Genomic DNA, 19,674 nt, shown 5'->3' with positions numbered 1-19,674 from the left:
CGGTTGTGGGGCCTGAACTCTGGGCCTGGGTGCTGTCCCTCAGCTCTTCAGCTCAAGGCTAGCGCTCTACCACTTGAGCTACAGCGCCACTTCCAGCTTTTTTCTTTTTTGCTTATGTGGTGCTGAGGAATCGAACCCAGGGCCTCAGGCTTGCAAGGCAAGCACTCTACCACTGAGTCACCTTCCCAGCCCCCAAAAGCAGTATTTTAATCACTGAAAACACAATAAATCACATGCAAAACATTTCATGTCAATTCCAAAGAAAAAGTGATTACACAGACTTACCTCACTGTCTATGGGGGATAGATTTTTTTGTGGACTTTGTGATGTTTTTTGCTATTAAAAAAAAAAGTTGGTTAGAATCTGGAATATAGAAAATGATCATTTCTCTCCTGAAATAGTCACACTAATTTCTTGTATATACTGTTTTTCTAGAGCTACTTACTAGTCAAGATGTTTTCCCCTCACTTGCATAGCTCAAATAAAATATCTTAAATAAATATCTCAAATAAATATCTTAAATAAAAAAGCAACAAACTATGCCAGCTTATTTGTGTAATTATTTGTTTATATATTTACATATATAAATTTATAAATAAAAACTATATTTATATACATACTTATCATACACTATAGATCTATCACTATATCTCTCTTAATATTCTTACATATCAATGCTAACAACTCTAGCTTTCTATGAGCTAGATCTCAAGTATTTTCAACTGTAAGCCCAGACTCTCTACTTGGAAATCCTACTGTTACCTCACACTCCATAGATCCAAAAATTAATTCAGTTTCCTATACTACCTGGCTATTTTTCCCATTTGATATTTTCTGAATTATGGGAGATGCCAACATCACACATCTGTGTACTCAGTGTTTTACAATGTATTCATGATAACTTGTAGGACAACCTTGAACTTGTGATCCTCCTGCTTGAGACTCCTGAGTGCTGGGATTACAGACATGCACCATCATACCCACCTATATTCTCAAACACAGTATCAGTGTTATAAACAAATACCATAATCACATTCACTCAGAGATTAAGAAAATTGATAAAAGAGGTTATAGGAGAAGAACAAATATCACAGAGATTCATACTTGTCTTCTAACTCCAAATCATACATTCTTTTTCCCAATACATTTTTTTTCCCAATCCTTTTTAGTGATTTCATTCTTCATTTAGTGCTCAGGAGAATGAGTCAAGAAAATCAGGAATTAAACACTTGACTAGGCTATAAAGACTCTGTCTCAAAACAATAAAATTGATCTTTTTCCTAGTTATTATACATCTAAATAAACTAAAGGCGAAGAATGGTTCAGTAACTTTCAAAAAGTCAAGCATATAGACAGTGGTAAAAGTGGATCCAAATTCAGATATTTCTAATTTATGTTTTTGCCACTGGGAAACATTATCAACTTTTTGGCATCTTAGAAATCATCTAGTTTTATGCTTCATTTTGCATCACTGTTTTAATTAGTGTAGTTACTTTCTATCTCATTTTCCTACTTGTAGTCTTTTTTTTTTTACCTTGTTCAACACGAGCAGACTACTTTTTCAGATGTATTTCTCTTTTTGTGTTTTCTCTTTTGCTAATATATACAATTCTTCTCTTCTGTTAAGATCAAATTTTTTGTATGAAATTAGAGTTTGGTCTTGATCTGTTAGTGTGATCTATCTCTTATTAGTGATGGAACTTCTACAGAAGGCATGACAAATAAGTTAACTTATATAAAAGACATACAATAGTACATGGGATACAGTAGATATTCTAATTCTTGATTCATTTTTTATTTTTGTTCTTGTTTTGTCAGTCATGAGGCTTGAATTCAGGGCCTAGGCACTGTCCCTGAGCTCTTTTGCTAAAGGCTAGCACTCTATTACTTTAAGCCACAGCTCCACTTCCAGTCTTTGAGTGGTTACTGGAGTAAGAGTCTCATGGGAACTTTTCTACCCAGGCTGGTTTTGAACTGTGATTCTCAGATCTCAGCCTCCTTAGTAAAACTAGGATTACAGGCATAAGCCACCAGTGTCCCAGCTTTTCTTTCTTTTTTGGTCAGTTGTGGTGCTTGAACTCTGTGCCTGGATGCTATCCTTCAGCTCTACAGCTCAAGGCAACTCTACCACTTGAGCCACAGCACCAACTTGCAGTTTTCTGGTGGTTAATTGGAGAAAAGAGTCTCACAGACGTTCCTGCCCAGGCTGGGTTTGAACTGTGATCCTCAGATCTCAGCCTCCTGAGTAGCAAGGATTACAGGTGTGAGCCACCAGCGCCCAGCTAATTCTCAGTTCTTGAGAGACCATGTTTACAGAAAAAGGTCAACCTGATTTATAACAATTCTTGCTTTGCCACTTAGCTGAGTAATGAGAGTCATATTGCTTTCTAACTCCAAATCATATATTCATTCATATACACAAAATACTATCTTTCCTAAGCATCAGTTTCCTGATAGTTCATAGGAAGGATTAGAAGAGTTAATCTAGCTGGGTGACAGTGGCTCATCCCTGTAATCCTAACTGCTCAGAAGGCTGAGATCTGAGGATCACTGTTCAAAGCCAGCCCAGGCAGGAAAGTCTATGAGACTCTTATCTCTAATTAACCACAAGAAAACCAAAAACCAGAAGTGGCACTGTGGCTCAAGTGGTGAAACACTCGACTTGAGCTGAAGAGCTCAGGGACAGTGCACAGGCCCAGAATTCAAGCCCCATGACCAACAAAAGGTAATCTACACGCAAAGTGCTCAAACAGTACTTAGGACATAATAAACATTCAGTAAACTTTGGGAAATATTACTATCAGTATCTCCCACACTATCTCATCCAGTTCATTTTTTCTTAAGTATGTTTCAATACAAACACTAACTGATCTGGTATTTTCCTTAAGTGCTATTATTTTATTTTATTCTATTATTTCATTGTATGTATGTATGTATGTATGTATGTATGTATGTATCCATCCATCCATCTATCCATCCATCCATCCATCCATCCTGTGGGGCCTGAACTCTGGGCCTGGGCGCTGTCCTTCAGCTCTTCAGCTCAAGGCTAGTGCTCTACCACCTGAACCACAGCACCACTTCCACCTTTTTTCTTTTTGCTTATGTGGTGCTGAGGAATCGAACCCAGGGCCTCATGCATGCAAGGCAAGCGCTCTACCACTGAGCCACCTTCCCAGCCCCTGTCACTTGGCTTTTTCACTCAAGGCTGGTGCTCTACTACTTGAGCCACTGCTATACTTCTAACTTTTTAGTGGTTAATTGAAGATAAAAGTCTTCTGGACTTGGGATTGGAGGTATGGCTCAGTTGGTAGAGTGCCAGCCAATGAGCAAAAGTGTCTGGTACCAAGTTCAAGTCCCAGTTGGAGAGGGGAGGGGAGGCAAAGGGATTAAAAAAAGTTATTTTGATTGGTTTTAAAAGTGCTATATATATATATATATATATATATATATATATATAAAAGGTGCCGGTGCCTCATGCCTGTAATCCTAGCTACTCAGGAAGCTGAGATCTGAGGATCTCAGTTCATAGCCAGCCGGGGCAATAAACCAATAAACCATGAGAAAACTGGAAATGGCGCTATAGCTCAAGTGGTAGAGTGCTAGCCTTGAGCTGAAGAGCTGAGGGACAGCGCTCAGGCCCAGAGTTCAAGCCCCAAGACTAACAGAAGTTTTTATTCAATAATAAATCAGGTCGTGATTTAAATGGAAAGGGAAAGGACAAATTAGGAGAAAGAATATGTGAATGTTAGGTATGGAGCAAACATATAGTAAGAAGGTCATGGAGCTCAGAACAAAATGACTACTAGTGTCACAGCATGTCTTAGATAAGGCTACTGCTCATAAAAGGTAAGAAGATAGGAAAGAAGATCGACATCCTGGGGTAGATAGAAGGAAGCAGGGAAGGATGAGGGATAAGATAGTTAGTTGAGGGCTGGGAAGTTGGCTCAGTGGTAGAGGGCTTGCCTTGCATGCATGAGGCCCTGGGTTCGATTCCTCAGCACCACATAAGCAAAAAGAAAAAAGCTGGAAGTGGCGCTGTGGCACAAGTGGTAGAGTGCTAGCCTTGAGCTGAAGAGCTGAGGGACAGCGCCCAGGCCCAGAGTTCAGGCCCCATGACCGGACCCCCCAAAAAAAAGATAGTTAGTTGAGATCACTTTTCCAAGCTTCTAAACATACAAATTTTGGTTTTTGTCCTTGGCTAAGTGATTTGCCTAAATTGTAATAGAAAACAATAGGCAGTACAACTTGTGAGATGACAAGGAAATGAGTGAGAGTAAGATATTCATCACAGACTTGATATCTTTGAAAACAAATTTATCACACAAGACAAATAGATACGTGCATAAAAGATAGTTTTTACCTAAAATGAGAGAAAGTTTTTAGAGGTCAAGAGTGAGTCATTCATGGGCTGAGTGGTACAGTATGAGTCCCTGAGACTCTTTTTTTTTTTTTTTTTTTTTTGTGGGTCGTGGGGCTTGAACTCTGGGCTTGGGCGCTGTCCCTGCACTCTTCAGCTCAAGGTGAGCTCTCTACTGCTTGAGCCACAGTGCCACTTCTGGTTTTCTAGTGGTTTATTGGAGATCAGAGTCTTACGGACTTTCCTGCCCAGGCTGGCTTTGAACCACGATCCTCAGATCTCAGCCTCCTGAGTAGCTAGGATTACAGGCATGAGCCACCAGCGCCCAGCTTCCCTGAGACTCTTTTTTTTTTTTTTGTCAGTCGTGGGGCTTGAACTCTGGGCCTGGGCGCTGTCCCTCAGCTCTTCAGCTCAAGGCGAGTGCTCTACCACTTGAGCTACAGCGCCACTTCTGGTTTTCTGGTGGTTTATTGGAGATAGGAGTCTCACGGTCTCTCCTGCCCGGGCTGGCTTTGAACCAATATCCTCAGATCTCAGCCTCCTGAGTAGCTAGGATTACAGGCGTGAGCCACCAGTGCCCGGCTTCCCTGAGACTCTTAACGCCAATAAACTACCAGAAAACTGGAAGTAGCACTGTGACTCAAGTGGTAGAGTCATTCATTTAATCATTCATTTAACAAGAATCTGTAGAGCTTGGGCTCATCTTGAGTTCTAGGGACACAGTAGTGAAAGGGCCATCCTGATTCCTGTTGATGGAGTTTGAACGTAGGTATTAAGCATCAAAGGTACCAAAACAATTACTTATGAATTAAAAGCCCAGGTAATTTCAGAATTCAAACCATACAAGCAAAATAAAATGAACAAGGTTCAGACGCTACTGTAGATTTGGCAAATGTTAGAAAAGAAACATTAACTGGGACAATGAACAGAGTAGGTTTGGAGAATATCAGGGCAAAAAAGAATCAAGGATGACTGGCAGAGATGAAGGGAGGGAAGGAGGAAAGAAGAGAGAGAGGGAAAGGAAGCAGTCAGGTTTTAGTGGACTTCCTGGAGTGAGGAAGTGGGGTCGGGGGTTGGTTGATACTAGTTTAGTACCTGAACGGCACTTTCACAGTTGACCCAGCGCTTTCACTGTCATGATCTTTGTTATGAGACTACAGACTAAGGAAATGGTGGCTGTATAGTTAAGTGTTATGTCTAATAACAACTTGCTAGTTCCAAAAGTAAGATAAAGTTGGGTGTTGGTGGCTCATGCCTGTAATCTTAGCTATTCAGGAGGCTGAGATCTAAGGATTGCAGTTCAAAGCCATGAGACTCCAACTAACCACCAAAAATCTGGAAGTGGGGCAGTGGCTTAAGTGGTAGAGTGCTAGCCCTGAGAAAAAAAGCTCAGTCAGTACCTAGGCCCACCTAAATAAAAAACCCCAAGATAATAAATTCTATTAGTTTACAAGTAGTCAAAATTCCCTATGAGCAAAAAAATGAATACTTCAATGAAAACAATAAAAAGTGTTTACTATACATAGAAGCACAACTTGCCTTGACGAAGTCCAGCACAGCATCCCTCTGAATCTGTTTGGTCCGTATTTTCTCCTCCTCATACTGTAGGGCAGCAAGCTGGGCCTCTCTCCGAGTGCGCTCTACTAGTTGTTCTCTTCTCCCATGAAGTTCCAGGTCTGTATGTGAAAGCTGGAGCAACAGTATCATTTTGCAACTTAACATCTCTCCACTGCTGACCCAAGTAACTTACTTTACAGTCACATAGCATTTCTTTAAATGTGTTTACTACTAATCTTCCCATGTTTACACTCTTCTTATAAAACCACCATTGTAGGAAAACATTTTTTTTTCTCTCTCTCTGGTTTTTCTGAGGCTGGGTCTTATTATGTAGCCCAAGTTGGCCTTGAACACATGGTCAAGGATAGCCTCAAACTTCTAATCCTGCCTCAGTCTCCCAAGTGCTAGAATTAGAGGTATGCATCACACACAACTTATTTATTTTCTGTGTGGTGTTTACTACACTGTTAGCAAGTATCATGTGCACTTATCTGTCAACTAATGTCAACTTAAGTGCTATAAAAGAAAACTACTTTAAAAAAATGAATAGGGACTAGAAAGGTGGTTCAGTGGTAGAGTGCTTGCCTTGCATGCATGAGGCTCTGGGTTCTATTCCTCAGCATCACATAAGCAGAAAAAGCTGAAGTGGCACTGTAGCTCAAATGGTAGAGTGCTAGCCTTGGGCTGAATTACTGAGGGACAGAGCCCAGGCCCAGAGAGAGAGAGAGAGAGAGGGAGACACACACACACACACACACACACACACACACACACACACACACACACTGCAAATTAAAACAACCCAAATAAATAAGTGAATCTATTAACAATTACCTGATAGTGACTTGGTGACAGCAACAAAAGAGAAGATGGCTCAACTGGAACCCTGATTTTTAAAAAAAGAAACATTTGATAACAAGATAGACATCTAGAAACAAGCAACATTTGTATTGTTAATGTAACGTTCAATCAATCAATAAGCAAGCTGTCTAGTTAGCAATGACAGAATAACTTCATTTTCTAAACCTGAGCTCACTTCATTAAATTAAACCACAGGAATACCTGATGTTTCCAACTCATGTTTCATGAGATGATACCATTGATTATTCTGTAGCTAGCTAACAACTGTCTGTATGAGCCAACACTAACAATACAGGGATAGCTGAGATCACTTTACACAGGCTATCATTTCTTTATAACATACATATTATCTGCTTTCCTACCATGATTCAAACAAGGCACATGTAAGTTGAGATCTTTTTATATAACAATCTACTTTTATCAAAAGAAACCTGAAATAACATAACCTGTTAATTGTACTTGTAAAGTATTTCTAGTCTTTTTTTGTTTGTTTTGGTGCTGGTGCTGGTCCTGGGACTTGAACTCAGGGCCTAAGTGGTATCCCTGAGCTTTTTTTTTCTTTTTTTTTTTTGGGTCCGGTCGTGGGGCCTGAACTCTGGGCCTAGCCACTGTCCCTCAGCTCTTCAGTTCAAGGCTAGCACTCTACAACTTGAGCCACAGCGCTACTTTTTTCTTTTTGCTTATGTGGTGCTGAGGAATTGAATCCAGGGCCTCAGGCATGCAAGGCAAGCGCTCTACCACTGAGCCACCTTCCCAGCCCCTTGAGTTTTTTTTTCAAAGCTATCACTGTACCACTTGAGCCACAGCACCACTTATTGCTTTTTTTGGGTTATTAATTAGAGACAAGAGTCTCATGGACTTTCCTCTCTAAGGTGGCTTTGAACTGTGATTCTTAGATCTTAGCCTCGAGTAGCCAGAATTACAGGCATGAACCACCAGCATCTGATAGCATTTCTATTCTTATTTTCAACTGATAAACCTATTTTAATAATGAAAATAAAGATTCTGTTCATTTTCATTTTTATTATTTTATTTTGTCAGTCATGGGGCTTGAACTCCCAGGGCCGGGCCACTGTCCCTCAGCTCTTCAGCTCAAGGCTAGCACTCTGCCACTTGAGCCACAGCGACACTTCCGGTTTTCTGGTGGTTTATTGGAGATAAGAGTCTCACAGACTTTCCCTGCCTGGGCTGGCTTTGAACCTGATCCTCAGATCTCAGCCTCATAAGTAGCTAGGATTATAGGCATGAGCCATCGGCGCCTGGCTTAATTTTTATTTTCATTGGTTATGGGTTAGAACTCAGGGCCTAGGCACTGAGCTTTTTCATTCAGCACCACTTCCTGATTTTTATTCTTAAGAAAAAGATGAGCCAATAACTAGTGAAGCTGAAAAATCAATATATACATATTTATTTCTCAGTTTTTTTTTTTTTTGGTCCGGTTGTGGGGTCTGAACTCTGGGCCTGAGCACTGTCCCTCAGCCCTTCAGCTCAAGGCTAGTGCTCTACCACTTGAGCCACAGCGCCACTTCCGGCTTTTTTGTTTTTGCTTATGTGGTGCTGAGGAATTGAACCCAGGGCCTCAGGCATGCAAGGCAAGCGCTCTACCACTGAGCCAACTTCCCAGCCCTTATTTCTCAGTTTTTAAATACATACCTGCTACGTGCCAATTACTTTAGGTACTAAATCCCCACTCTGGCGTGGGGATTTAGCAAGAATGGGGATTTAGGTATCATCTTCAGTGAAAGTTCAAGCCCCTTAAATTTTACATTGAAATAGGTTAATGAGTAAGAACCTAGAAGCTGGGAACTGGTGGTTCATGCAATTCTAGCTACTCAGGAGGCTGAAATCTGAGTATCATGGCTCAAAGCCAGTCAGGGCAGGAAAGTCCATAGGGTTCTCAGCTCCAACTAACCAGCAAAAAGACAGAAGTAGAATTTTGACTCAAGTGGTAGACACTTAGTCTTGAGCAAAAAATCCTCAGGAATAGTGCCCCAGTACTAGTGCACAGGTGTGTGCATGGTTGTGTGCACACCCCCTACCACCAGAAAGACAAAACAACCTTAAAATAACAGCTTTAGGGCTGGGAAGGTGGCTCAGTGGTAGAGCGCTTGCCTTGCATGCCTGAGGCCCTGGATTCGATTCCTCAGCACCACATAAGAAAAGAAAAAAGCCGGAAGTGGTGCTGTGGCTCAAGTGGTAGAGTGCTAGCCTTGAGCTGAAGAGCTGAGGGACAGCGCCCAGGCCCAGAGTTCAGGCCCACGACCATACCCCCCCCCCAAAAAAAATAATAACAGCTCTAGCTTCACTTGTCTTTAATGTATGGGGTTCTGATGCAAGGACTGTATAAGCTTTAGTAATTTGAAATATCTAATTATAAAAGAACTATGGATTTGGTTTCTAGCACTGTGGCAGATAAAACACTTGAATAACTTTTCAATGGAAACATATAAAATGCTGATTAAAATAAAACTAACATTTAAATGTATTGCTAAAGTACCACAGATTCGTGTTTGAATCTAAAACAGATGTAAAAACAGGAATTTGGATTAAAGCATGTTAGGCAGTCTGAGTCTCATCATCTCTGACTCTTGCTCTTATTCCTATGAAATATACTGCATTATTTGTGAAGGATCTTTGCAGATGAAATTAATGTTACTCATCAGTTAACCTTAAACACAAGCCCTTAAAAACAAAAGAAAAACCAAGAGTTTGTGACATGGGTAAAATGAGAAAGATTTAAAATGCCAGAAGAGTTCAGTTTACTATTCCTGTCTTGAACAGGAAGGGGCCAGGAACCAAGGAATGTGGGTAGAATGTGAGAATGGTTCCCAGTCAAGAGCTACAAATAAAGGGGGATTTCAGTTCTATAGTTTCATGGAATTGAACTCTGCCAAGAGCATGTTCAAATCTGAAAATGGATTCTCCCCCAGGTTCTCCAGATATGAATCCAGGCCAGCCAACACATTGACTTTATATCCAAGTGAACCTGCCTAGACTTCTATATTATAGAAGATGTAATATAGAGATGTTATTTTAAACCACTAAATTGGTAACAGGCATTAGAAAACTGGTATATAAGATAATTGATTAAGAGTGCTGGCTTTTTTTTTTTTGTCTTTTCTTTTTTGGTACTGGGGATCGAACCCCAGGACGTTGCACTTACTAAGCAAGCACTTTGCCACTGAGCTACATCCCAGCCCAAGTGCTGGCTTTTTAACTTGAGAGTTTCTACTAAATCATAGCGATCTTCAGTTTCACTTATGATGGAAACAGGAAGTAATGATAAGAGACAAAGCTGAGGTTTGTCCAAGGTTGGTAAATAAATGTAACAGGAACTGTGCATGAGATTGGGTTCTCCAAATACCATATGCTTGATTTAAGTATATAGCAACTAAAAAGCCATTCTGAGATAATTTTCAAAGCATGAAAAATTTAAAAAAAAATTAAGAAATAATTACAACATAAAAGGCCAAGTGGCGATTTTCTTTCGCTTTTCTTACATTATTCTTCCCATATTTTCTGCATTCTATCCACATCACTGTCCAAAAGATAGTTCTTTTTTTGCATGTGTAACGGTATTGAGGTTTGATGCAGGGCCTCACACTCATGCCTAGTGTTCTACCACTTGAGCCATGCCACTTGGTTGGCTTTTTGCTAGTTATTTAGTCACAGAGCCTCAGAGACCCTCAGAGAGCCTCAACTGGCTTATAATCCTGATCTTCCAGATCTGTCTTCTGAGTAGCAAGGATTATAGGTATGAGCCACTGGTGTGGTTCCTGAGACAACTTTAAAATGTGATTCCTAAGACAACTTTAATACATTGTGAAATATAAAACATGATGTATGACAGTTCCTATGTAATAAATTTGTTGTCATTTAACAACAGATGATGTCAAGTATACTGATTTAAGACTTCATAAAAATAAAGAGGAGACAAAGAACTAAAGGCTGAAAAATACTCAACCACTGTGATATAGTTTATAACAAGAAACCTTTTGGAATTCAAGAATGAGAAGCAGTATTCTTAACAATCAAGCAATTTTAGAAACAGACACTTAGTGGAAAAATCATGCTAGTTGAAACAGGAGAGACAATATCTAACATTATCTCTATCTTCTCTGGCTATCCAGTCAAAAATGCAAGTTAAAAATGGAAGATTGTACCTGGTTTATATAACTGTAACCTCTCTGTGTATCGCCTTTATAATTAATAAAATACTAAAAAAAAAAAGGAATATTGTACTCGCAATAGCCAAGTTATGCAAGCAGTCCAGATGCCCTACAGTAGATATGTAGTTCAATAAAATGTGGTATACATACACAATGGAATTTTACTCATCCATCAGAAAATAAAATAATGCCATGTGCAGGGAAACTGATGGGCCTAGAACAAATCATGCTAAGCAAGGTAAGCCAAGCCCAGAGAGACAAATGGCATGTTTTCTCTTATATGTAGAAGCTAGATCTAAAATATAACCTACATGATAACCTAGGACTCTAAGCATTCACACACAAACAGAAGAACACAAAGGTATAAACGCTCTGAACACTGGGAATTCCAGGAAACAGAAACATGGGATTTTCTGTTTTTGTTGTTGTTGGGGTAGTGGTGGTTTGTTTTTGCTTTGGGTTACCCACCCCCTTTTGGGAGGGGGACAAAGAAGTATGCAGAAAGGGAAGGAGGAAGGGTGAACAAATATAATTCATGCTATTCAATATATACTATATAAAAAATGACCTATGTAATTTGTGGGCAGGGATGAGGGGGGAAACTGGGAGAAAGCAAAGGAAGGGGTGATACTGTCTCAAAAAAGATGTGTAGCTAGGTGCTGGTGACTAATGCCTGTAATCCTAGCTACTCAGCAGGCAGAGATCTGAGGATTGAAGTTCAAAGCCAGCCCGGGTAAGAAACTCTGTGAGACTCTTATCTCCAATAAACCAGTCAGAAAACCGGAAGTAGCACTGTGGCTCAGTGGTAGAATGCTCGCCTTGAGCTGAAAAGTTGAAGGACAGCGTCCAGACCCAGAGTTCAAGGCCCACAACCGACCAAAAAGAAAAAAAAGAAAGAAATGTGTTCATTACCTGACTTATGAAATAGTAATTCCTCTATACAACACCTTAATAATAAAAGTAAATTTAAAAAAATAGATGACTGACTGGGCACTAGTAGCTCATGCCTTATAATCCTTAGCTACTCAGGAGGCTAAGATCTAAGGATCACCATTCAAAGACAACCAAGGCAGGAAAACTTATGAGACTTTTATCTCCAATTAAGCACCAAAGAAGACAGAAGTGGAGCTGTGGCTCAAGTGGGTGAGCATGAGTCTTGAAAACAAAAGCTCGGGGACAGCACCCAGACCCTGAGCTTAAGCCCCAAAGGAGAAAAAAACTTATGAAAATCTTTATACTCTCCTTATGCATGAATCCACACATTATTGGCACAAAATTTCATTACTATTAACTACCTTCAAATCAGTTAACTGTAAAAGTAATGGTTTAGGTAATTTGCATTTTGGAATCAAATCAAATCAATTGTGGTTTGTTTTTATGGTACAATCACAAAAACACACTGTGACCCAGTTTTAAGTAAATGATCTCTAAAACTTACAGTTTCTAAACAACTTCATTATATTTGGTTGTACACAAACCAAAATTACTTCATTCTTCCTACTGAGTTTTAAGACAGAAGTAAAAAAATTGCTTGCTCAAACCTGTTTTGCTGTGAGTATCTTCTCATGTCTTCTGATTTTTGAAACTCCCTAATGGCTACTGGCTTTATTGGTGAACCCTAGAACAACAACAAAAGGTATAAATATATATAGAGAATACTGTGATTATATTATTAAATTATTTATACCCAACTTGGCATTTAGGAATTTGTATATTACTAAAAGATTATTTTAATAGAATCTTTAAGTGTGAGCTTTATGTTTAAAGGAATTGTAGCATGATGGCAGATGCCTAAAATCATAGCACTTGAGAAGCTAAGGCAGGAAGATTGTGAGTTTAATGCCAATCTGGGCTATATAATGTAATAATACCCTGTCTCAAAACAAACAAACCAAAACGAAATGAAATAGCATTTCAGGCTATCTTGCATACACTTTGATAAAATATAACCTAAAGATAGATTATTTACAAAAAAGGTTTATTTCTCATTGTACTATAAAAATGATCATGACTAAAAATAGTAAGATTTACTAAAAATAAGAAAGGTCCTTTTCTTTTTGCTAGTCCTGGGGCTTAAACTCAGGGCCCAAGTGCCGTCCCTGAGCTCTTTCGCTCTTTTGCTCTGAGCCAAACTTTGAGCCAGATTACCACTTTCAGTTTTCTGGTGGTTAATTGGAGATGTGAATCTCATAGACAGATTTTCCTGGCTGGGCTAGCTTCAAATTATGATCCTCAGATCTCAGACTCCTGAGTAGCGAGGATTACAGACATGAGCCTTCAGTGCCTGGCTAAGAAAGGAACTTGTAAGTTCTCTATCTCAAGCTTCTACCTAGGACAGGAGTTCCTCTATACCCTACACCAAGATTTGTTCAGTTTTTCTTGAACATATGGAGTAATAGAGAGTTTACTGGGCAGATTATATCTTTTGCTCAGCTTTTTTACTTATGGCTAGCACTCTACCACTTGAGCCATGCCTTCATGTCTGGCTTTTTGCTTGTTATTTGGAGATAAAAGTTTTGAAGACTTAGCCCAGGTTGGCTTTGAAACTTGATCCTCAAATCTCAGCCTCCTGAGTTACTAGAATTATAGGCATGAGTCATTGACACCTGGAGGGCAGATTATTTATTACTTTCACACTACCAAAAACTGTCTCTTGAGCTGGGAATGTGGCTTAGTGGTAGAGTGTTTGCCTAGTATGCATGAAATCCTGGGTTCGACTCCTCAGTACCACATAAACAGAAAAAGCTGGAAGTGGTGTTGTGGCTCAAGTGGTAGAGTGCTAGCCTTGAGCAAAAGAAGCTCAGGAACAGAGTTCAAGCCCCAGGACTGGCAAAAATAAACAACAATAAAAACAACTGTCTCTTATCAGTTAAACAGATAGTCCTGGGATGTTGGCAGAACATCAATAAAGAGGTTATTTCTATGGTAAAATACAATGTCTAAATTTAAAAAATATTATTATCAACATAATTTATTTATAAAGTAAGAGGTAGAGGTCATTTTCAAAAGCATGACTGAAGAAAATGAAGCTGGCTTACGTGATAGACCCATAGGATGAGAAATAGAATGATAAATCAAGGTATTACTGAAGTAGGGAAATTGGGTCTGGGTCAGTGCCATCTTGGCCACATGGTAGATGGTAAGATCTGGCATCTTGTCTTCATGGTTGGGGAAGGAGAAGCCCCCATCTTCCAGGTGATAGGATGCCTGAATCGCTGGAGGAAGGGGTGGGGACCTGGATGATAGGTTACTAAACCTGACAGTCCAGCGCCTGGGACTCCAGTTTCCTGTGACCTTGCCCCCTGACCTGACCCTATTTAGGCCCAGATCAGCTCAGATACCATTACGTCATGCCACATGTCTCTGTGTCTGTGTCCTGTCTCCTTCTCTTCTCAGGTCACCATGGTATTCCACTTCAGCTCCCCATTGGAGCTGAATTGGTTTGTTGATATATTTTTTTGTTCTTTCTTTGCTCTCTGGCCTTCATGGCTAAGTCTCCTAAGTATACTTGCTGGCTACTGGTCTTTGAGACAGGTGTCCACCATACATACAGTCACCAGCCTTTTAATAAAGACTCCAAGATTTGATCTTTCAAAATGTGTCTTCTCCATTTTGTAGATGTATAACACTACTTAAAAGCTACCACAGGGGCTGGGAATGTGGCTTATTAGTAGAGTGCTTGCCTAGCATGCATGAAGCCTTGGGCTCTATTCCTCAGTACCACATAAACAGAAAAAGCTGGAAGTGGTGCTGTGGCTCAAGTGGTAGAACACTAGCCTTGAGCACAGAGAGGCTCAAGGATAGTGCCCCAGCCCTGAGTTCAAGCTCTAGGACCAGCAAAAAAAAAAGGGTACCACAATATTTTGTCAAATGAGAATCTATAGATGCAATACAACCTTCCTTCCTTCCTTCCTTCCTTCCTTCCTTCCTTCCTTCCTTCCTTCTCTCCCTCCCTCCCTCCTTCCCTCTCTCCCTCCCATTCTGGGGCTTGAGCCAGGGCCTGGGTGCTGTTCTGGAGCTTTTATGTTCAAGGTTAATGTTCACTTGAATCACAGCTCCACTTCCAAGTTTTTTTTTTGGTAGCTAATTGGAATTAAAGAGTCTCATAAGCTTTCCTGTCCAGGCTAGCTTCCAACTGCAATCTTCATATCTCAGCTTCTTGAGCACCAGCATCTGGCCTACAATCTGAAATACTGAGAGAATAGTTTCTGACCATGTCATCTTGTTTATGCACAAATCCTAGTATTCTATCATTATTCACTATGTTGGTTTTATGATTTGGTATTTATCTAAAATAGCTGCAAGAAATACATGGAATTTCTAAAATCTACATCATTGAGTCAATTTAAAAGTAAGTATATATCATACTCTATTGATGCAGGAGTGGTCTATAGATGTAAGAGGCATTAAAATGAAATAATAGGAGCAATATCTCAAATAGGCTAGTTTTTTAAAATAATGTTTTAAACAGTATTCAGGAATTTAAAAAATGGTATTTTTTCACTGACTGTTAAGTCATCTGAAAATCCTGCATCATATTTTCACATATTTCTCAATTTATGACAAAAAAATCATAAACAGATCTATGACACAGAATCATAAAAAACTGCCATAAATAATAGGTAGCTAGAACTTGAAAATACTATTATAAAAGAGCCAATATATGGGATAAAGAAATGCAGAATTTTTCATAGTAGCATAGTAAGTATTTTCAGGTTAAGTAGATATCCCCATTTATACAACTGAATTAATAATAAAACTATTAAAAGTCGGGCATTGGTGGCTCACGCCTGTAATCCTAGCTACTCAGGAGGCTGAGATCTCAGGATCGAGGTTCAAAGCCAGCCCCGGCAGGAGAGACCGTGAGACTCCTATCTCCAATAAACCACCAGAAAACTGGAAGTGGCGCTGTAGCTCAAGTGGTAGAGCCCTCGCCTTGAGCTGAAGAGCTGAGGGACAGTGCCCAGGCCCAGAGTTCAAGCCCCACGACCAAAAAAAAAAAAAAAAAAAAAAACTATTAAAGAAAAAGGCCACAAGAAATGAAAAATGGACATTTTAAAAGATAAGGCATTATTAAGCTGGGCACCAGTGGCTCATTCCTGTAACTTAGCTACTTAGAGACTGAGATCTGAGGTTCACGATTCAAAGACAGCCTGGGAGGATAGTCTGTTTGAGTGTCTTATCTGCAATTACCCATCAGAAAACTGGAAGTGGAATTGTGGCTCAAAGTAGTACAGTGCTAGCCTTGAGCAAAAGGAGCTCAAAGATAACACCCAAGCCCTGAGTTCAAGCCCCAGGAACAGATTATACACATAAAAATATGCTATTCATTTTATTGCAAAGTAGTTTCTCACTCCAGCAGAGAGGTGAAGAGACTGAACCAGAAGCACTTTCATCAATCATCTTGTCTACTAGTATCTCTGGGTTGCAGGATTTTATTTATACAATTTTAAATAAAAGAGTATCTTTTGAACACCAACAAAAAATACTGGGTTCAAAAGCCCTTCAGTTAGGAAAACCCCAGAATCCCCTTTAAAAATTGATAACATCTCTCTATAACATGTCCCACTTGATGTGATGAATTCTTTATTTCTAGAGACTAAATACATCATTCTCCAAAAAGGCCCCAAAATGTCTCTCAAATAACCTGTTTAGAGCCTGGGATGAACTCCAGACATCAACAGCACACACACTAAAATGGAGCCATTTTATTACGCTGACTAGATACACTGAAGAATGCTATTCTACTCCAGCCCCTTAGGGAATTGGCAGAGATCCTGCAGTGGGCTGAATGCTCATTTGTTTTCTCCAGCAGTTCAACACTCCACTCATTGCAAGAGACACCCAAGAATTTTAATAGTGAACAATTTATATTCTGTTAACATAGGATAAAAGAGTCAATATAATTAAGCTTATTAGAAATAGTCTTTGGGTTGGCTGTAGATTGGTTCACAAGTCAACTTTTGGTTTATATCTTAATCAATTACCAATCATTAAACCATGATTTACTTGCTAGTAACAATAAGAAAGCAAAATGCAAAAAAAAAGAAAGAAAGAAAATACCAAAATTGCCAGAAAAACAAATCAAATCAAAGAAAACAGCATATTTCTTTGTAGTTTCCTTTTTTTTGGGTCCTGTCGTGGGGCCTGAACTCTGGGCCTGGGTGCTGTCCCTCAGCTCTTCAGCTCAAGGCTAGCACTCTACCACTTGAGTCACAGCACCACTTCTAACTTTTTTTCGCTTATGTGGTGTTGAGGAATTGAACCCAGGGCCTCATGCATGCAAGGCAAGCGCTCTACCACTGAGCCACCTTCCCAGCCCGTTCTTTGTATTTTCTTGAAAGGCTTTGGTTTACTCTTTAAAATCCTTTAATTTCTTCTTCAAAAATAATGAAATCTGTCTTCTTACTCCAAAGTTAACCTAAAGCTTGTTTGAGATTATTATCTGACTTTCCGAATAAATCTGAAAAAAATCTAAGACTTAAAGTCAGAAGTGAACATGATAAAACAATCAGGCATAAAGTAACAAACCAGGAAAATGACCAAGATGTATCTTGTTTTTCTAGGAAACAGCAGCATAGTTAGGTTTAAATGGTTATACTACCTCATGAGAGATTCGCCGTTGTTCAATATAGGCCATAAACTGTGAACTGAGGCTGTCTGAGTCCAGAACCTTGCGTTGTCTAACCTCATCCTCTTCTTCTGCAGTACAGCTGTCAATGTAGTCGATCTGATCTAGGTCATGTTCCACTATACACAACACACACAGACATGGGGAAAAAACATTCAAAGATACTGAATAAAAGGCATTCATTTAAATTACTTTCTCTACTTCCCATATGTTCTATTCTGAAAGTAGACAGAATGACAAGTTTAAATTATATAATCCTTCATTATTCAGTTTATAGTCACTCACAAATATAGGCTTTTGAAAAACCTTAGTTCTAATTCAGTAAAGAATGTAATTTAACTGTAATTACTAAAATATTCATCTTTAATATTTCATTTTACATTAAACATCTTTTCAGTGTTTTAGATAAGACAATTTGAGTTTATGAGTCAGAAAAGTCTAATTTTTAAAGAATGAAGGCTATATTTTCTTTTTTTTAAGCAACATATTTGTTTGCTGAATTCATTTTGATAATGCATTTTCTTTTTGTCTACTATCTAACTATTTATTTATTACTTGGGATTAAATTCAGCGCCTCACCTCTATTAGGCAAGTGCTCTACCACTGAGCTATGCCTGGACCCTTTATTTTTTTGAAACTGGGTCTTGCTCCCTGTAACTCTGGCTGACCTAGAAGTCACTATGGTATCAAACTCATAATCCTCTTCCTGTCTCCAGCAGGGATAAAGGTATGCATCACCACATATGGCTGCATCTTCTTTTCCTGTTTGAGTTAAAGGTTTCATAATCATACTGGGAATCTGACAGAAAGAAAACCTTATATGGTAACCTCAAAAGAAAGTAAAAGGCAATAAAAAAAAAAGAGGGTAGGAAGAAACTAAACTTTGAGACAGTTATTGACTACTATTTCCTTCCTATAACTGTAGTCCAGTTTTCTTCCCCCCAAATAAAAACCATGTTTAGAACAATGATTTTTCCCATTCACAAAATTATTTACTAGAGCCTAAAATTATAACTATTTTATAGCAATTTGGGAAAGAAAAAAATTGTTTGAGGAATTTTTTCTTCTCTAGATGTTTCAGAGTAGAGAATCATAGAAACAAGATATAGCCATGTATCATTTCACCTGCTAAGTTTGAAATGCCCTATTATTTTTAAGTTTAAAGCTTAAGTTTTAGTAACTAGTTAAATTGGTATACATATGCTAGGAAAAATCTTTATGCTAAAGTGGTTTCTCCAAAGATGCATTAAATTCTAAACATAATTGTATAATATCCCATAAACTGCTTAAAATCTGCAATTTCTGGGAACAGTAAATTTGGAGTTTATTTCTCAATCTAGTCTTCTGATTCCATTTTTATAAAATTTTTTATTGCAATTAATACTAAACATGAATTTTAGCCAGATGCCAGTGGCTCATGCCTAGAATCCTAACTACTCAGGAGACTAAGATCTGAAGATCGGGGTTCAAAGCCAGCCCAGGAAGGAAGATCTGTGAGACTCTTATCTCCAATTAACCACCAAAAAGCCAGAAGCAGAGTTATGGCTCAAGTGGCAAAGCCTTGAACATAAGAGTTCAAGGACAGCATCCAGTCCTCCTGAGTTCAAGCTCATAGTCTTGGCTCCCCCTCTACCCCCCAAAAAAGAAGAACAAATTTTGAGTTATTATTATTATTATTATCATCAGGCCTGGGCAGTCCTTGAGCTTCTTTTGCTCAAGGCTAGCACTTGCTCAACTCTACCATTTGAGCCACAGCGGCACGTCTGGCCTTTTCTGTATATGTGGTACTGAGGAATCTAACCTAGGGCTTCATACATGCTAGGCAAGCACTCTACCACTAATCCACATTTCCAGCCCTTGAGTTATTATTAATAGCTAAAAGGATGAAAGGCTGTGTCTACAACTATGTCAGAAACAAGGTTCATAAATGTATTTTGACAATGTGCTGCAATTTATTTAATCATTTATATTATGATCATTTCTCAAGAAAGCAACATCAGGGGCTGGGAAGGTGGCTCAGTGGTAGAGCGCTTGCCTTGCATGCCTGAGGCCCTGGGTTCGATTCCTCAGCACCACATAAGCAAAAAGAAAAAAAA

General features: G+C 39.1%; 1 protein-coding gene across 2 annotated transcripts in view; it reads right to left on the bottom strand.

The window, feature by feature from the left end:
* Lrch3 (leucine-rich repeats and calponin homology (CH) domain containing 3) overlaps positions 1-19,674 on the bottom strand; it is a 121,672-nt gene that overhangs the window by 45,429 nt on the left and 56,569 nt on the right. For both annotated transcript variants that reach the window (XM_013019419.1, XM_013019420.1), the window contains exons 9-13: positions 17,552-17,697; positions 12,489-12,565; positions 6,752-6,803; positions 5,900-6,049; positions 286-336 (exon numbers count right to left, since the gene is read on the bottom strand). In XM_013019419.1, the coding sequence (XP_012874873.1) occupies positions 286-336; positions 5,900-6,049; positions 6,752-6,803; positions 12,489-12,565; positions 17,552-17,697 (476 nt within the window). The remainder of the gene's footprint in view (positions 1-285; positions 337-5,899; positions 6,050-6,751; positions 6,804-12,488; positions 12,566-17,551; positions 17,698-19,674) is intronic.

The sequence above is a fragment of the Dipodomys ordii genome, unplaced genomic scaffold (assembly GCF_000151885.1).
Source record: "Dipodomys ordii isolate 6190 unplaced genomic scaffold, Dord_2.0 Scaffold45, whole genome shotgun sequence".
Lineage (NCBI taxonomy): Eukaryota > Metazoa > Chordata > Mammalia > Rodentia > Heteromyidae > Dipodomys > Dipodomys ordii.
This window is presented reverse-complemented; position numbering and strand designations above follow the sequence as displayed.